General features: G+C 36.5%; 1 protein-coding gene across 1 annotated transcript; it reads left to right on the forward strand.

The window, feature by feature from the left end:
* Positions 1–1,459: 1,459 nt before the first annotated feature.
* LOC141336320 (adhesion G protein-coupled receptor E3-like) lies at positions 1,460–10,955 on the forward strand. Its single transcript, XM_073841891.1, has 26 exons — positions 1,460–1,464; positions 1,596–1,631; positions 1,755–1,805; positions 1,955–1,990; positions 2,114–2,164; positions 2,310–2,345; positions 2,479–2,529; positions 2,679–2,714; positions 2,838–2,888; positions 3,034–3,069; positions 3,203–3,253; positions 3,403–3,438; positions 3,562–3,612; positions 3,783–3,796; positions 7,492–7,523; positions 7,739–7,810; positions 7,955–8,183; positions 8,377–8,493; positions 8,610–8,791; positions 8,890–9,051; positions 9,129–9,338; positions 9,416–9,648; positions 9,846–9,912; positions 9,997–10,088; positions 10,182–10,344; positions 10,851–10,955. Exons 1-26 carry the CDS (start codon positions 1,460–1,462, stop codon positions 10,953–10,955), a joined length of 2,205 nt encoding a protein of 734 aa, XP_073697992.1.
* The last annotated feature ends 3,522 nt before the right edge of the window (positions 10,956–14,477 follow it).

Raw genomic sequence — 14,477 nt, forward strand, 5'->3', positions numbered from 1 at the left:
CTGCAGGTGAGGATGAGGTTAGACTGGACTGTGGTATTGAAATGCTAACCCTAACCCTCCATAATTAATATCTTCTTGAACACATTACTTGATCTAAATCTTAGGTGGTATCTCTTTCTTCTTGTATATGTTACATTTCATATACTGACAGTCACTTCTACAACATCTACCAGTTCCACTACTGCAGGTGAGCATGTTTCTGGACTAAATGTGGCTTTCAAAAGATCCTTCTCCATAATTAAGTAGTATGTTCATGAGTAACAGAGTCATTCAGCGTCTGAGTCTGATTTATCATCTGATTCCATCTTTTATTCCTTCAGTTTCTTTACAGCCAATCACTTCCACAACATCTACTAGTTCTACTTCTGCAGGTGAGGATGAGGTTAGACTGGACTGTGGTATTGAAATGCTAACCCTAACCCTCCATAATTAATATCTTCTTGAACACATTACTTGATCTAAATCTTACGTGGTATCTCTTTCTTCTTGTAAATGTTACATTTCATATACTGACAGTCACTTCCACAACATCTACCAGTTCCACTACTGCAGGTGAGGAGTGAATGTGGCTTTCAAAAGATCCTTCTCCATAATTACGTAGTATGTTCATGAGCAACAGAGTCATTCAGCATCTGAGTATGATTTATCATCTGATTCCATCTTTTATTCCTTCAGTTTCTTTACAGCCAATCACTTCCACAACATCTACTAGTTCTACTTCTACAGGTGAGGATGAGGTTAGACTGGACTGTGGTATTGAAATGCTAACCATAATTCTCCATAATTAATGCCTTCATGAAGAAGACATGTGTTAATCTAAATTTTATGTGGTATCTCTTTCCATCTTGTAAATGTTGCATGTCATAAACTGACAGTCACTTCCACAACATCTACCAGTTCCACTACTGCAGGTGAGGAGTGAATGTAACTTTCAAAAGATGCACCTCCATAATTATGTAGTATATTTATTATTAACAATCAGTCATCATCTGAGTGTGATTTATCATCTAATTCCATCTTTTATTCCTTCAGTTTCCTTAGAGCCAATCACTTCCACAACATCTACCAGTTCTACTTCTACAGGTGAGGATGACGTTAGACTGAACTGTGGTATTGAAATGCTAACCCTAACCCTCCATAATTAATATCTTCTTGAACACATTACTTGATCTAAATCTTAGGTGGTATCTCTTTCTTCTTGTATATGTTACATTTCATATACTGACAGTCACTTCTACAACATCTACCAGTTCCACTACTGCAGGTGAGCATGTTTCTGGACTAAATGTGGCTTTCAAAAGATCCTTCTCCATAATTAAGTAGTATGTTCATGAGTAACAGAGTCATTCAGCTCGCCGTCTGAGTCTGATTTATCATCTGATTCCATCTTTTATTCCTTCAGTTTCTTTACAGCCAATCACTTCCACAACATCTACTAGTTCTACTTCTACAGGTGAGGATGAGGTTAGACTGGACTGTGGTATTGAAATGCTAATAACCCTCCATAATTAATATCTTCTTGAACACATTACTTGATCTAAATCTTACGTGGTATCTCTTTCTTCTTGTAAATGTTACATTTCATATACTGACAGTCACTTCCACAACATCTACCAGTTCCACTACTGCAGGTGAGGAGTGAATGTGGCTTTCAAAAGATCCTTCTCCATAATTACGTAGTATGTTCATGAGCAACAGAGTCATTCAGCATCTGAGTATGATTTATCATCTGATTCCATCTTTTATTCCTTCAGTTTCTTTACAGCCAGTCACTTCCACAACATCTACCAGTTCTACTTCTACAGGTGAGGATTACGTTAGACTGGACTGTGGTATTGAAATGCTAACCATAATCCTCCATAATTAATGACTTCATGAAGAAGACATTTGTTAATCTAAATTTTACGTGGTATCTCTTTCCATCTTGTAAATGTTGCATGTCATTTGCTGACAGTCACTTCCACAACATCTACCAGTTCCACTACTGCAGGTGAGTAGTGAATGTGGCTTTCAAAAGATCCTTCTCCATAATTACGTAGTATGTTCATGAGCAACAGAGTCATTCAGCGTCTGAGTCTGATTTATCATCTGATTCCATCTTTTATTCCTTCAGTTTCCTTAGAGCCAATCACTTCCACAACATCTACCAGTTCTACTTCTGCAGGTGAGGATGAGGTTAGACTGGACTGTGGTATTGAAATGCTAACCCTAACCCTCCATAATTAATATCTTCTTGAACACATTACTTGATCTAAATCTTAGGTGGTATCTCTTTCTTCTTGTATATGTTACATTTCATATACTGACAGTCACTTCTACAACATCTACCAGTTCCACTACTGCAGGTGAGCATGTTTCTGGACTAAATGTGGCTTTCAAAAGATCCTTCTCCATAATTAAGTAGTATGTTCATGAGTAACAGAGTCATTCAGCGTCTGAGTCTGATTTATCATCTGATTCCATCTTTTATTCCTTCAGTTTCTTTACAGCCAGTCACTTCCACAACATCTACCAGTTCTACTTCTACAGGTGAGGATTACGTTAGACTGGACTGTGGTATTGAAATGCTAACCATAATCCTCCATAATTAATGACTTCATGAAGAAGACATTTGTTAATCTAAATTTTACGTGGTATCTCTTTCCATCTTGTAAATGTTGCATGTCATTTGCTGACAGTCACTTCCACAACATCTACCAGTTCCACTACTGCAGGTGAGTAGTGAATGTGGCTTTCAAAAGATCCTTCTCCATAATTACGTAGTATGTTCATGAGCAACAGAGTCATTCAGCGTCTGAGTCTGATTTATCATCTGATTCCATCTTTTATTCCTGCAGTTTCTTTACAGCCAGTCACTTCCACAACATCTACCAGTTCTACTTCTACAGGTGAGGATGAGGTTAGACTGGACTGTGGTATTGAAATGCTAACCCTAACCCTCCATAATTAATATCTTCTTGAACACATTACTTGATCTAAATCTTACGTGGTATCTCTTTCTTCTTGTATATGTAACATTTCATGTACTGACAGTTACTTCTACAACATCTACCAGTTCCACTACTGCAGGTGAGCATGTTTCTGGACTAAATGTGGCTTTCAAAAGATCCTTCTCCATAATTAAGTAGTATGTTCATGAGTAACAGAGTCATTCAGCGTCTGAGTCTGATTTATCATCTGATTCCATCTTTTATTCCTTCAGTTTCTTTACAGCCAATCACTTCCACAACATCTACCAGTTCTACTTCTACAGGTGAGGATTACGTTAGACTGGACTGTGGTATTGAAATGCTAACCATAATCCTCCATAATTAATGACTTCATGAAGAAGACATTTGTTAATCTAAATTTTACGTGGTATCTCTTTCCATCTTGTAAATGTTGCATGTCATTTGCTGACAGTCACTTCCACAACATCTACCAGTTCCACTACTGCAGGTGAGGAGTGAATGTGGCTTTCAAAAGATCCTTCTCCATAATTACGTAGTATGTTCATGAGCAACAGAGTCATTCAGCGTCTGAGTCTGATTTATCATATGATTCCATCTTTTATTCCTGCAGTTTCTTTACAGCCAATCACTTCCACAACATCTACCAGTTCTACTTCTACAGGTGAGGATGAGGTTAGACTGGACTGTGGTATTGAAATGCTAACCCTAACCCTCCATAAATAATATTTTCTTGAATAACACATTAGTTTATCTAAACCTTATGTGGTATCTCTTTTTTCTTGTTAATGCTATATGTCATATACTGAAAGTCACTTCCACAGCATCTACCAGTTCTCCATCAACAGGTGAGTGTGACACTTAGTGTGTACTTCCCTTCAGCCAAGTCTTGGTTGGTGACAATTTATGACTTGTTTTTGTTACATTTTGTCATTGAAATGTAAGCATGAAATGCATCAGTCTGATTTGAAGTTTTTCCTCTCTTCATCTTACATAATAATAATATTTATACATAATATTAGACATAATATTAGCTTGTTCAGGTGTGTTTGATTAGGGCTAGACCTAACTCTGCAGAAAATTGGGCCTCGAGGGCCAGAGTTGAGAACCCCTGCCCTAGTTGCAGGGAACATTGGCCTCAGACATAATTTACTGGAATTAGGTTTTTGCAGACCACCAAGGCAGGGCAAGTGACTATGGCACAACGCCTTTGTAGAGCAGAAAAAGCTTTTTTATTTGGCTAAACGTCTGATGCATATGGTACACTTAACTGGAAACACTTCAGGAATATCAAAGTCGTCATCTGATTAGTTGAATTTGATTGGATTTCTGGGAGACGCAAGTGTCGCGTTTACTTTCGGTCTGTTGGGAAACAAAGCGTAAACTGATTTACTCTGTGTTTTGCTAAGAGGTGCTTACAGTTGCGATCAAAATTATTCAACCCCCTTGACCTGCAAGACATTTTGCTGCAGAGAACAAAATTTTGTGAAAACAATTCAACAAAGGCATCAGTACACTATTAGAGAAAGTTTATTCATACACAGTTGAGTAATTTTGAGAATGTAAGTTGATGACTAATGAAAGAAAAATAAATTGGCTCTAAATGTTCATGTTCAAAATTATTCAACCCCTGTTCAACATTGCTGTTTTTTAGTCAGTTATTTTTATGGTGGGGAACAAAATTGTCTTAAAACACAATAAAGCCTTTAGAAACACTATTTAAAAACAGAATGAGCTTGAGCTGTTACACATACATACAGTTAGTACATGCATGTGCTAAAGTTGAGTAGCAAATACGGTAAAGTCAACAGAGCTCTCACAAAAGCTATAGAGAAGAAATAGTTTTATTATATTATAAAGTCTAAGGCTGTATGAAGATTTTCAAGACATTTAAAAGTCCCTAGAGACACAGCTGGCAGCATTATTCTTTAGTTTAAAGTGTGTTGCACCAGAAAACCTTTGAGGGTGTTGAACAAAAAAAAAACACAATTTCATAAAATGTTTGATCAGAGCAACTGAGAAAAACCTGCAAAGTACAGCCAAAGACTTGCAAGATGACCCAACGAAAGGAGGAAAAACATTTCAATGCAGAGCACAAGATGAACACTAGACAAGTATGGCCTTCATGTTGTGGCATCTTGCCGAATACCATTCTTGACCAAGAAGAACAAAAAGACCGACTTGAACATCCTAAAATTCATCTGGATAGACCTGTGGAGTTCTGGAAGTATGTTTTTTGGAGTGATGTGACCAAACTGGAACTTTTTGGACCCATGGATCAGCAGTATGTCTGGTGCAAAAAAGGCAAAACTTGTAAGCAGAAGAACACCATCTCCATCGTCAAACATTGAGGTGGATCAGTCCTGTTATGGGGTTGTTTTACTTTAGCAGGAAGTGGAAAACATGACTGTGTGAAGGACATCCTGGATTCTTTGGAGTATCAGGGCATTTTGACAAGAATTGTGATGCCTTTGGTGCAAAGGCTGAAGCTATTAATCAATTGTCTTTCCTGCAGGACAGTCATCCCAAAGTAAACATCCAAATCTACTTATGCTTGTTTCAGGGATCAGTCACAGAATGTTCTTGAGTGGCCTGTTCAGTCTCCAGATTTAATTCTCATTGAAAATATTTAGTTGAATTTGAAGAAAGCGGTAGCAATGTGAAACTAAATATTATCAGTGGTCTAAAAGCTTTTTCAGGTGAGGAATGGGCCAAGATTGCAGTAGAGAGGTGACAGAAGCTTCTAAACACTTCCAAGCAGTGTTTATTGCTAGTTTTAAAGAATAAAAGATTCTGCACCAGATTTTACTTTTGGGGGTTGAATAATTTTGAACATGAACATTTAGAGCCAATTTAATTGTCTTTCATTAGTCATCAACTTACATTCTTAAAATTACTCAAATGTGTATGAATAAACTTTCTCTAATAGTGTACTGATGCCTTTGTTGAATTGTTTTCACAAAATGTTGTTCTCTGCAGCAAAATGTCTTGCAGGTCAAGGGGGTTGAATAATTTTGATCGCAACTGTATGTAGACACCATTTTTGTTATACACTTTTATACACAGACTGACGTACTGCTGGTACTCTCCCTCTTCTTATTTAACTTTCAATGCTGGTTATTTCAATGAGTGACTTGCTGCACACCAGTCTGTTGTTGTGGGGACATTTCCACGCCCCGAAACATGGCACTGAATGAAATTGTGATTGGTTGTGATTGGTCTTATGGGGGGGCCTCGAAAGCTACCATGGATTCCAGACCTTCAGCCATCAGTCTGAAGGTCTGGCTACGCGAGACTATGACATGGCAGACAGAGATGGCCTCCATAGCCATGACAGGACAGGCAAAGGGTTTTGGGACAGCCAAGTGGGACACCACTACTTTAACGTTACATGTTATCATACATCATCTATCTTATACAAAACACACAACTATACAGGTGTCGATTGGAGCCTTTAGTTACCGTTCTATATTAATGTGCTGCTTACTGACACACACGTATTTCTATCGGAGATCCCCCAGCTCACACATCCAGGTGCAAATAAACTTGTAGACGCTGCCCTGAGACTTTTATTAATACATTATATTTTCCAGCAATGAAAGGATAAATCTGCTGTATTTGAAGTAAACTCACATTGTAAGAGAGACGCACAGATGTGCATACACAAAACTTTCATCCCTCTCTCTCAAATTGGCCATATTTGAGAAAAAAGTTTAGTGATTTCTAATTATTGGTGGGATTAGCCCCTCTTTAATGTCTATGATGGTTATGGCTCTGATCAGACATGAACATGACAGACATGTTGTGGGACTATCGTGCAGTCATGGCAACGTTAGACCACCTTTTTTTTTTCAAACATTTCTTTGAATAACACCAACATAATATGAACACACGGTTGAATTCAACATACAACAAATTATTACTTTTTATTAAAATCTTTATCCCAAAAATGCTTGCATGTATGTGTATTCTTGTTTGCTTGGGCAGCTATTGCCACTGTGATTGGTTTATGCTGAGATAACTGTCATACCCCAAAGTATAGTCCCAAAAAATCTTATTCTGAAGGGGTATTTGCCCCTGCCCCTCCAACTAAGAGAGAATCGAGACACCCCTACTTACTTCTCACTGAAGTGCCTTTGAGCAAGGCACCAAACCCCTAGTTGCTACCTGGGCACACCAGCAAAAATGTCTGCCCACTGCACTTCCACTTTCACTTACTGTTTGTTTGTTGACTTGAAATGCATTCTTTTTTTCAGCTGTCAGTTACATCAGCACCACCTATACAACAGTCACGCCAGAGACAATATTACCTGGTAATGTAGTCTGATGTTTCTTCTGGTAATTGTGGTTTGATTTCATGTTTGTGGATCTGTAGAACTGAACAAATGTTCTCTGGGTAAAGGCTAGGAATTATAATAATATGAAATGCAGATTATTGCAGCCATTTTCACGAGTGTCTGTTCATAAGGTGGTCAACCCAAATATGTTTTATTAGCTTTATTTTGTTTTATTATTATCTTACTGCTGATTTCTGTCATTGCAGTTATAAATATAACACTGCAGGAAGGATGCACCGTAAGTTGAGTTTCTGAAATTGAAGTTTTAGAATTACACTCACAGCTTCTATCAATAATAGTCCAAAAAATATTAAGACACAGAAAAATATTATGTGCATTGTGGTTATTTGAAATATGATAGACCCCCCCCCCCCCCCCACACAAAAACTAACTTTTGTTTGCTATTAATATTGCGAAAAATGATTACTATCACAGATGCTGTTTAATTTACAGACTTCTGGAGGATGTTTTGACGATTTCTTTAAGCAGATAGACAACATAACAGCTCCAGTGCTTTCTTTGAATGTAAGTCTTAATAGAAAATGATAAAATAATCTAATATAATCTGTGTTAGTTACATAAAGACTAGTAGTGCTGTCTTATTAGCTCTGCTGACATTTACACATACAGTAACTCTATTGAACTGTATCTTTCTGATCAATAAATTAGACTGTCACCAGCATTTTGACTATAGCCTTCGAGGCTTCAGAGAGTTTAGCGATACCACCACCATCATCATCATCATCATCATCATCATCTGCAGCAGCAGCAGCAGCCAACCAAGCTAAACTAGCCTCTAATGGAAACCGTGTGTTAAAAACCAGTGAGAAACTAATTTCTACATTGGTGAAGCCAACGTACACAAGTGACAATGTTAGTTTTACTCTTCCTGCTGTAGGTAAGTTGAGACACAATTATTGTGTTGTCTTTCTTATCCACCTTTTTCCTGAGTATTCGATGAATGAATGAATGAATGAATGATGCATTTATATATCTCTTTAATTGTGTATTGCCGTGCACCCATAGCGCTTTTACAGTCATATTTTAAATGCATTAATATAGAGCATAACTGCTTGTTTGTTTTTAATCAGAGGGTCAAGTCTTCACGGTTGGACCTCAGGTCACTTTAGATAGCATCCCTCGACTTGATACAACAAATTCTTCTGTGGACATTGATCTCATTGGGATCGCCAAGAGCAACAACGAAAGTATGTGAAATATTTTATTGTGATTAACAATACATTATCAGAATTCACAACATATTATCACTAAACTACATTCACTCACATAATTTCTTTACTGCTTTTCTGCTTCTGTCACTCAGGATCAGCTGCTGTGGCTTTCATGAGCTACAAGACGATGGAGAATCTACTAAAGCCAGACTTCTACATCACACCAAATAACACAATTAAAACCATGATGTCCACTGTGATCTCAGCTACTCTTCCCAAAACCACCAACACTACACTCACCAAACCTGTCAACTTCACATTGAGACACATCAGAGTGAGAAATTGAAATGTGGTTTTGTCCAAATTAAGCACTGATGAACATCTGAAAACATCTAATATTCAGTGTTCTGATATTTTCTTAATCTTTTGCAGGAGTTTGATCCCAGCGGTTCTCTGTCCTGTGTGTACTGGAATATCAGTGAGTGGATTGTAGATGGTTGTTCTGTTTTAGAGACCAACAGCAGCTACACTGTGTGTTCCTGTGATCATCTGTCAACATTCGCTCTTATCATGCAAACCAGCCGCCCACCAGAGGTATGAGAACATTTCTAGTCAACAATGAAGAACAGCACAGATTTGTTACTCATGTACTCTGACATGTTTTTTCTCAGAGCGACTCTCAACTGATGAAACTGTTGAATTTGGTGTGTGTGATCGTGGGACTGGTGTTCTTCAGTTTGGCCCTGTTGAGCTTTGTCCTTTGTCAGTGGAGTCCTGGAGTGAATAATGTGGCTCGAATCAACATCTGCATCAGTCTTCTGTTGGCTCACCTTCTGTTCCTGCTCACACAGCAGTTCCTGAGCCTCATACGGCCTCAGCAGGTGAGAATGATGAAGGAGCCCTACAGCTCAGCACAGCCTCACTGAGAATCATCATAACCGTCTCTCATGGTCTCCAGGTGCTGTGTGCCGTGATCTCAGGCCTTCTACACTTCCTCTTTCTCTCCGGCTTTGTGTGGATGTTCATCGAAGCTGTGATGCTCTTCATCCGTGTGAAGAACCTATCAAAGATCAGCTCCAATAAGGAGGAGGTGCTTAGCAGTGGATTCCTGTGTGTGATTGGATATCTGGTTGCTATGATTGTGGTTTGCGTGTCTGCTGGTCTGGTTCCTGAAGGCTACGGCAGTGAAGAGTGAGTTGGGATATTAAAAAAATTGATAAGATCAAATAAAGGCTTTAGTTGGCCCGTTTTATTCAGTCACCTGGAAAATGAAAATATATTTAGAATGTATTACACTTTTTTTCCAGTAAAATTTTATCAGTATGCACCTGAAATAGTAATTTTGATAAATTATTTTTAGTTATTATTTTGTGTGGTCCTCTGAACAGCTGCTGGATAAAAAGAGATAAAGGTTTTATCTGGAGTTTTCTGGGTCCTGTTTGTGTCATACTAGCAGTAAGTTCTAGTTGCAGACATTTATTCTAATAGGCTGTTGGAAAAAAAAAAAGATAATAAAAAAGTTTTTTTTTTTTCCTGCAGTTGAACACGATCCTCTTCATCAGAGTCGTCATCAGTCTGAGCTCAACTCTCAAAAGTCAAAATGCTGAAGTTTCACAGATGAAACAAACCAAGTATGATGCATTGTTGTTCCACCACTTTTTAAAAAAGCAACATAAAAACCACAAAGACACATTAACTCTCATTCTTTCTCTGTTTATCTGCAGGATCATGGTGTTTAAAACACTAGCTCAGTTTGTGGTTCTTGGTTGCCCCTGGATTCTGGGTTTCTTCGCTAACGGCAATGAGATGCTGGAGATCCTCTTCCTGATCGTGAACTCCCAGCAGGGAACCTTCATCTTCCTGATCTACTGTGTCCTCAACAATGAGGTCAGACATTACACATTATGATGTTTTCATGAAGGTCATGTTCTTATTTTGGAAATCAGTGACTTTTAGTGAGGAATGATGCATTTTTTTAAAGGCAGTTCCTTAAAATGTTACTTTCCCCTTTGCCTTATTTGCTTCCTGTGACGGAATGTTCAAATACGTCCAAACTATTCAAACTCCAACTGTCAAATTTAAAACTTAAACAGAAAAAGATTGCCTTGATCTCCCAAGCTTATAAAAGAACTTCCAACTTTTAGGCCTGACTTTCAAGGCAACAGTTTTTTGTTTATTTATTTTTTTTCTGTAAAACGGCTATAAATTTAACATTCCTCTCCGTAAGAAAAAAATTTCAGTGTCTCCAGAGACAGTATATGGAAGGCAAGTAAAAAATGCAAAGGCAATTCTAATCTCTTAAGGCCGTTTTCTTAACATTCTGATTCTTGAGTTTCAGAGGTTAAATTGATCTCTTAAAGTCGCTTAGCTCTTCTCGTCTCATTCTTGTCCAGGTCAGGCAGCAGTACTGGACGTTCTTCAGATGTCTTTGCTGTGGATGCAAACCCAACAACATCAAAATTGTCCCCAAAAATGCTAGTATCATGTCCAGGAAATGATCGAGTGAAATGCCATTATCATACAGTAAAATACCACTACAACAGAATCAATGCTTATTACATATATCATATATGCATCTCATTTTATAGCTGTCATTAATTTTGATGCAATCTACTAACTTCCTTTAAGTTTATTTATTATTATTTTCTTTTCTTTTTTTTGCCACATTCATGTAGAACCATTTATGTGTTTTCTACTTGTTTCTGTTATCATACAGGAATATTTATTGTGAAAAAGATAGTAGATTATTTATATCAATCAGTTTATCTGCACATTTTGTATGTATCTCTTATTACTTCAGACGTTTGTTCTATTTGACCATCAGTACTCTGTGAAGGTAACATAACAGGATATTCCACCATGTTTCTAGTTTTTGTCAGTTGTATTTGCCTCGACTCCATTGACATCCATTCAAAGAAAACGGCCTCTGGTCTCATTTCCCAAACCGGAAGCAGTACTTTACTCATTTTGCTTTTTTAGTTAACAGTTGCAGGCTTGCCTTTCTATTAGCTTTGTTGTGAAGTTGGAGCGCATGCTTTTTTAAGGCTTCTGATTGGCCAACATGGCTTTACGTATAGGGTTATATCGCCACCTGTTGGTTTAGGATGCTCTTGACAGTACTTCATAGCCTTTTTTTGTGTTTTCATGTGGACAAGATAAAAAAAGAAAAAAAAAACATTTATTGTGGATTAGGCCTCAGTTGCTATTTTTCCTCTCCCTCATTGTCTGGTATTGTTCGTGTTTAAGTTTGAACACTATCTCAAGTTTTTTCACAGCTTTTGAGTTTGTTATAATATATTACCTTTATTTGGAAAACAATTTGACAATTTCTTCCTCACCATGTTGGACAAAACATGACAAATGTTAATAAATGTTAGATGCAATGAAAAAAAAATGTAATCCATATTAATAAATAAAAACAAATAACACATAAGTTAAAAAGGCTTCATTTATTCCTGGACAAAAACTGGATCAGAATTTTGGTCAAATGCAGAAACACTGCCAAGTTCGAAAAAAAGTAGTATAGTAGTAATAGTATTAAATAGTAATAATATTTAATAAATATTTAGGGATGTATAAAATACATACATTTAACAATGTGTAGTACACAGAGTTCTTCCAGGAGATCGAATACTTCTGAGAAATGCATGACATTATATAACAACTTATGAAATGTCTCAAATTAAATTAAATGTGATAAAGATGTGTAATGATATAAAATCTGTGGTGATCAATTTAATATTGAAAATGCCAAGCAGCTTCTTTCATGTAACATTCAGTATATTCAGATTTTCAAATATACAGTTTAGTACATACTTGTATAGACATAAACTCACACAGTGAAAATACTGAATAGGCTGTTAGAATTGTCTGCATTTGCAACATGAATAGAGAATATTTAAGCCTTTCTTTACATGCTGTAGGAGAAGATTTTTTAATAAACTTTGCTTTGTCTTTAATACTGAAGAGCACTGTCAAAATGAACAAATTCTGCAAATATGCGAACAGTGACTTTCAATTTTATATTTAAAGATCAAGTGTGATTTCAGAGTCTGACTTTCAGATAACTGTCTCTCATGGTCTCCAGGTGCTGTGTGCCGTGATATCAAGCCTTTTGCACTTTTCTTTCTCTCCGACTTTGTGAGGCTGTGATGCTCTTCATCTGTATGAGGAACCGATCACAGATCAGCTCCAGAAAGAGGGAGGTGCTTAGCAGTGGATTCCTGTGTGTGATTGGATATCTGGTTGCTCTGGTTGTGGTATGTGTCTGTCGGCAAGGAACAGTGAGTTGTTGTTGTTGATGATTTAAATTAATTTGTTTAGAGGGAAATAAACCAGCACTGATGTATAAGATTAAAACATCATATTTATAGATTAAAAGGGAGTTTTCCAGGTTCTGTTTGCGTCATACTACCAGTAAATTCTAGTTACAGACATTTTTTTTTTTCACAAGGGCTGTTGAAGTCCCGAAAGCTAAAGTGATAATTTCTTCTTTCCATGCAGTTTAAACCTGATCCTCTTCATTAACATCATAAGTCTGAACTCAACTCTCACAAAGCTGAATGCAAAAAGTTGCTCAGATGAAACAAACCAATTAGCCTTACAAACATTATTATAATTTAATTGCTCTATAGAAAAATACCATTTAGTCATGAAACTGAACTCTCTCTTTTTCTATTTGGGATTATAGTGTTTAAAACACTGGCTCAGTTTGTGGTTCTTAGTTGCTCATAGATTTTTTTTTTTTCAACAGAGGTGTAGAATATGCACAGGTAGCTCTGAAAAGCGAAGAGAAGTGCTGCCAAGTGGATTAATTTGCTTTGCTGGTCAAAGAGTGACAGTTTTCCCAAATGTGATATTGAACAGTTGAATTAACAAGAACATAATGTAAACATAGAGTTTAGACACAATATTGTGTGTTTATGCTATGCTATCAATTCAAATAGTTCCAAACAAAACCACAGCAGAACTGTTGTATTTTTTATGGCAACACACATCAGGATAGATAGATCTAGGATAGATCTGCATTTTTGAGTGAATCAGCTGAACAATTAATTCAGGTTGTTGTGTAATTCACTTGCTGCCACCTACTGACGGTTTTAATTACATTTAACATATAATTTATTCTTTAATAGACTGTCACTCAGCTCCTCTACAGCATCATGTCCGTGAAGTAAAAAGTACTCCACAAGTGCCAATATTTTATTATATATATATATATATATATATATATATACAGGTGTATTTGTATATTTGTTGGTTGGTTTGTTTATTAGCTTTTGATGTAAACATGTTTTTTTTTTCTATTTCCTTGGTGGAGGTTGAAAATAGTATTTTTACAGTCTACATCATATGGCTTGAATTTTGTATTAAAACATTGATGACTCGATTGCATTTTGCTTTTATTCAGGTCACATTTAGTTTTTCCTATGTTATTTAAAATTTAGTTACAAATATCTTAAAATAAAAAAAAATGAACAAAACAAGACAGGAAATTAAACATAAGGCGTTGTGTGAATGGATTTTAAAAATACACTACAGAGGAACTGGACCTGTTGCGAATACATTTGTATACAAATTTGAATTTGTGGTTTTGGGCTCATATTTCCTTATCAGAATGATGTACATCTAAACTCACACAATGCTATTTTAGTTAATCAGTCATTCGTGTTGGTGAAGATCACTGTATATGAGGTAAGATCTTCTTTCTCTGTAAATCAAACAAACTTCAGCTGTGTTTCTGTGTGATCATGTGTACTTTTGTGTTTCATGCAGTTTTATGTGTAATATATGTAAATGAACAGAAAAAAAAAGAAAACGATATGTCCCATTTTAGGATACTTTATTTTGAAGGTAATATTGTAAAGTAAAAACAACTTTTAAACATCCTTATTGGACAGAGTTTAAACAATGTTTTTCAAGCTTGATCGATGAACCATAAACAAATATTGCACATAGAACAGTCATTACGACACTTATGGTTTAAAATATAATAACTCAGGGCAGTAAAAAAGATCTTT

The sequence above is a fragment of the Garra rufa genome, chromosome 6 (assembly GCF_049309525.1).
Source record: "Garra rufa chromosome 6, GarRuf1.0, whole genome shotgun sequence".
In the NCBI taxonomy this organism is placed as follows: Eukaryota; Metazoa; Chordata; class Actinopteri; order Cypriniformes; family Cyprinidae; genus Garra; species Garra rufa.